Here is a 2,046-nt window from a genome sequence, read left to right as displayed (position 1 = left end):
ATAGTGTCGAGCCCCTATCTCCTTAGGGGCAACGGGACCCTCCCCAAAACACCCCAGGGACCCTTTCCTACCTCCCATAGCCCCCCTGTGAGTCCCCATAGAGACAAGAGGACCCTGCTAAACCCCACGGGGGCACTTCCCCCGCCCCACAGAGGCAGTGTCACCCCTCCCCATCACCCCTAGGACCCCAGTACCCCCCTCCCTGCCCCACGCACCCCACAAAGGTGTCAGGCAGCACCCCAGCCCCCGGCAGCCCCCCCCGGATGCTCAGCAGCCTCTCGCAGTCCTCAGCATAGCGCTGGGGTTGGGGGTCTCGTCCGGCATCGGTGCGGAACTGCAGCAGCACTGGGGGGTGGGGGGGTCAGGAGAGATGTGAGTGGAGGGAGGGGGGGGGGGGGGGTTGTGAGCCCCCCCAAACCCCTCGAGGATAAATATGGGGGGGGTTGGTGCTGACCTTGGAGGAGGAAGAAGTCGGGGGAGGTGCGTTTGAGCACTGCCTGCATCTGTTCGCTGCTCCAGTCCGGGTTCAGAGCATCCTTCAACGGGCAGAAATGGATGCGCTGCAAGGATGGGGAGGGGGGGAGAGAGGTTAGAGGGACTGGGGGGGGGGTTAGGAACTAAACTGGGAGGGTTGGGACCCTGCTCAGGAGAGTCAGAGCCTGTCTGGGGGGGTCTAGGACCTTGCATTGGAAAGAGATACTCCCATTCTGGGGATATGAGAGCTCATTTTGGGGTGCCAGGACCTGATTTAGGGGATCCAGATTTCATTATGGGGGTCCCTTGCCCCATTTCTGAGAGCTAGACCTCATTTTGGGGTGCCAGGATGTGATTCTGGGGATCCAGACCCCATTATGGGCATCCCTGACTCCATATTGAGATGCTAGCATCTGATTTAGGGGATCCAGGACCCCATTTGGGGGATCCAGAATTTTGGGGTGCTGGAACCCCACTTTATGTATCCAGGACCCTGTTTTGGGATCCAGGACCCCTATTTTGGCTGTGCTGGGACTCCTGCTTGGGAATCCAAGACCAGAAATGATGGATATCCTCCTCATAAGTGAGGGAAATCCTTCCCCACCAAAAAAAAAAAACGAGGGGAATCCCCCAAGAAATGAGAATCCTCCCCCAAAAATGAAGGAAATCCCTCCCAGAATTGAGGAGAACGCCGCCCCCCCTCAATCCCACCTCTCATTTCGGGTTAAAAAACAGCCATTTCCTCACTTTTTTCACCATGGTGGTCTCGGCAGCGTCCAGCTTCGCCCTCTTGGCGCCAGGTCCATCCTCCACCGCAGCGCTGTTGCCTTTGGCCACTTTCGTTTTCTCCCTGCAGCCCCAAAACCGCCACTTTCAGACCCAAATTTTCATCTCACGATATAAAAAGGCCTCTTTTTTTTCTTTTTAGCCCCCAAACGGTGCCGTTTGGCCCCCAAAAACCCACTCGACGAAGTCGTGCTCCCCCAGGTCGGCGCAGGCGTAGCCGTGGTAACCGAAGACGTCGCCGGCGAAGAACTTGACGCCATTTTGGTGGCAGATGCGGTCGATGCGCAGCATGGCGTCCCGCGAGCAGCACGTCACGCACACCTGAACCGCCTCGTTAGCGTTAATTAGCTCAATGGGCCCCGACTGACCCGCCGTGGGGCCACCTTCTCGATGCCAAGGCTTTAATCCCAGCCTTTAGTCCTCATCCCACCCCTTCATCTCCATCCCAATCCCACCCCTTAATCCCAATCCCACCCCTTAATCCCAATCCCTTAATCCTAATCCCAGCGCTTAATCCCAATCCCACACTTTAACCCCAATCCCAGCCATCAAACCCAATCCCTTAATCTTAATCCCATCCCTTAACCCCACTCCCATCCATTAACCCCAATCCCTTAATCCTAATCCCACCCCTTAATCCTAATTCCACCCCTTAACCCCAATCCCACCCCGTAATTCCAATCCCATCCATTAGCCCCAATCCCTTAATCCTAACCCCAATCCCTTAATCCTAATCCCATCCATTAACCCCAACCCCTTAACCCCAATCCCATCCATTAACCCCAA

At 56.4% G+C, this 2,046-nt stretch overlaps 1 protein-coding gene across 1 annotated transcript; it reads right to left on the bottom strand.

Annotated features, from left to right (window-relative positions):
- Positions 1–215: 215 nt before the first annotated feature.
- On the bottom strand, positions 216–1,672 carry LOC122192075 (SUMO-activating enzyme subunit 1-like; the record flags this gene model as incomplete). Its single annotated transcript, XM_042892528.1, has 4 exons — positions 216–345; positions 455–560; positions 1,222–1,324; positions 1,439–1,672. Coding segments are annotated over 4 exons (573 nt in total), but the record flags the coding sequence as incomplete, so codon positions are not given.
- Positions 1,673–2,046: the final 374 nt, after the last annotated feature.

Source organism: Lagopus leucura, unplaced genomic scaffold (assembly GCF_019238085.1).
Source record: "Lagopus leucura isolate 7727_CA_CO unplaced genomic scaffold, USGS_WTPT01 31730-0_obj-0_obj, whole genome shotgun sequence".
In the NCBI taxonomy this organism is placed as follows: domain Eukaryota; kingdom Metazoa; phylum Chordata; class Aves; order Galliformes; family Phasianidae; genus Lagopus; species Lagopus leucura.
The sequence above is the reverse complement of the archived record's forward strand: the minus strand, read 5'-3'. Positions and strand labels throughout refer to the sequence as shown.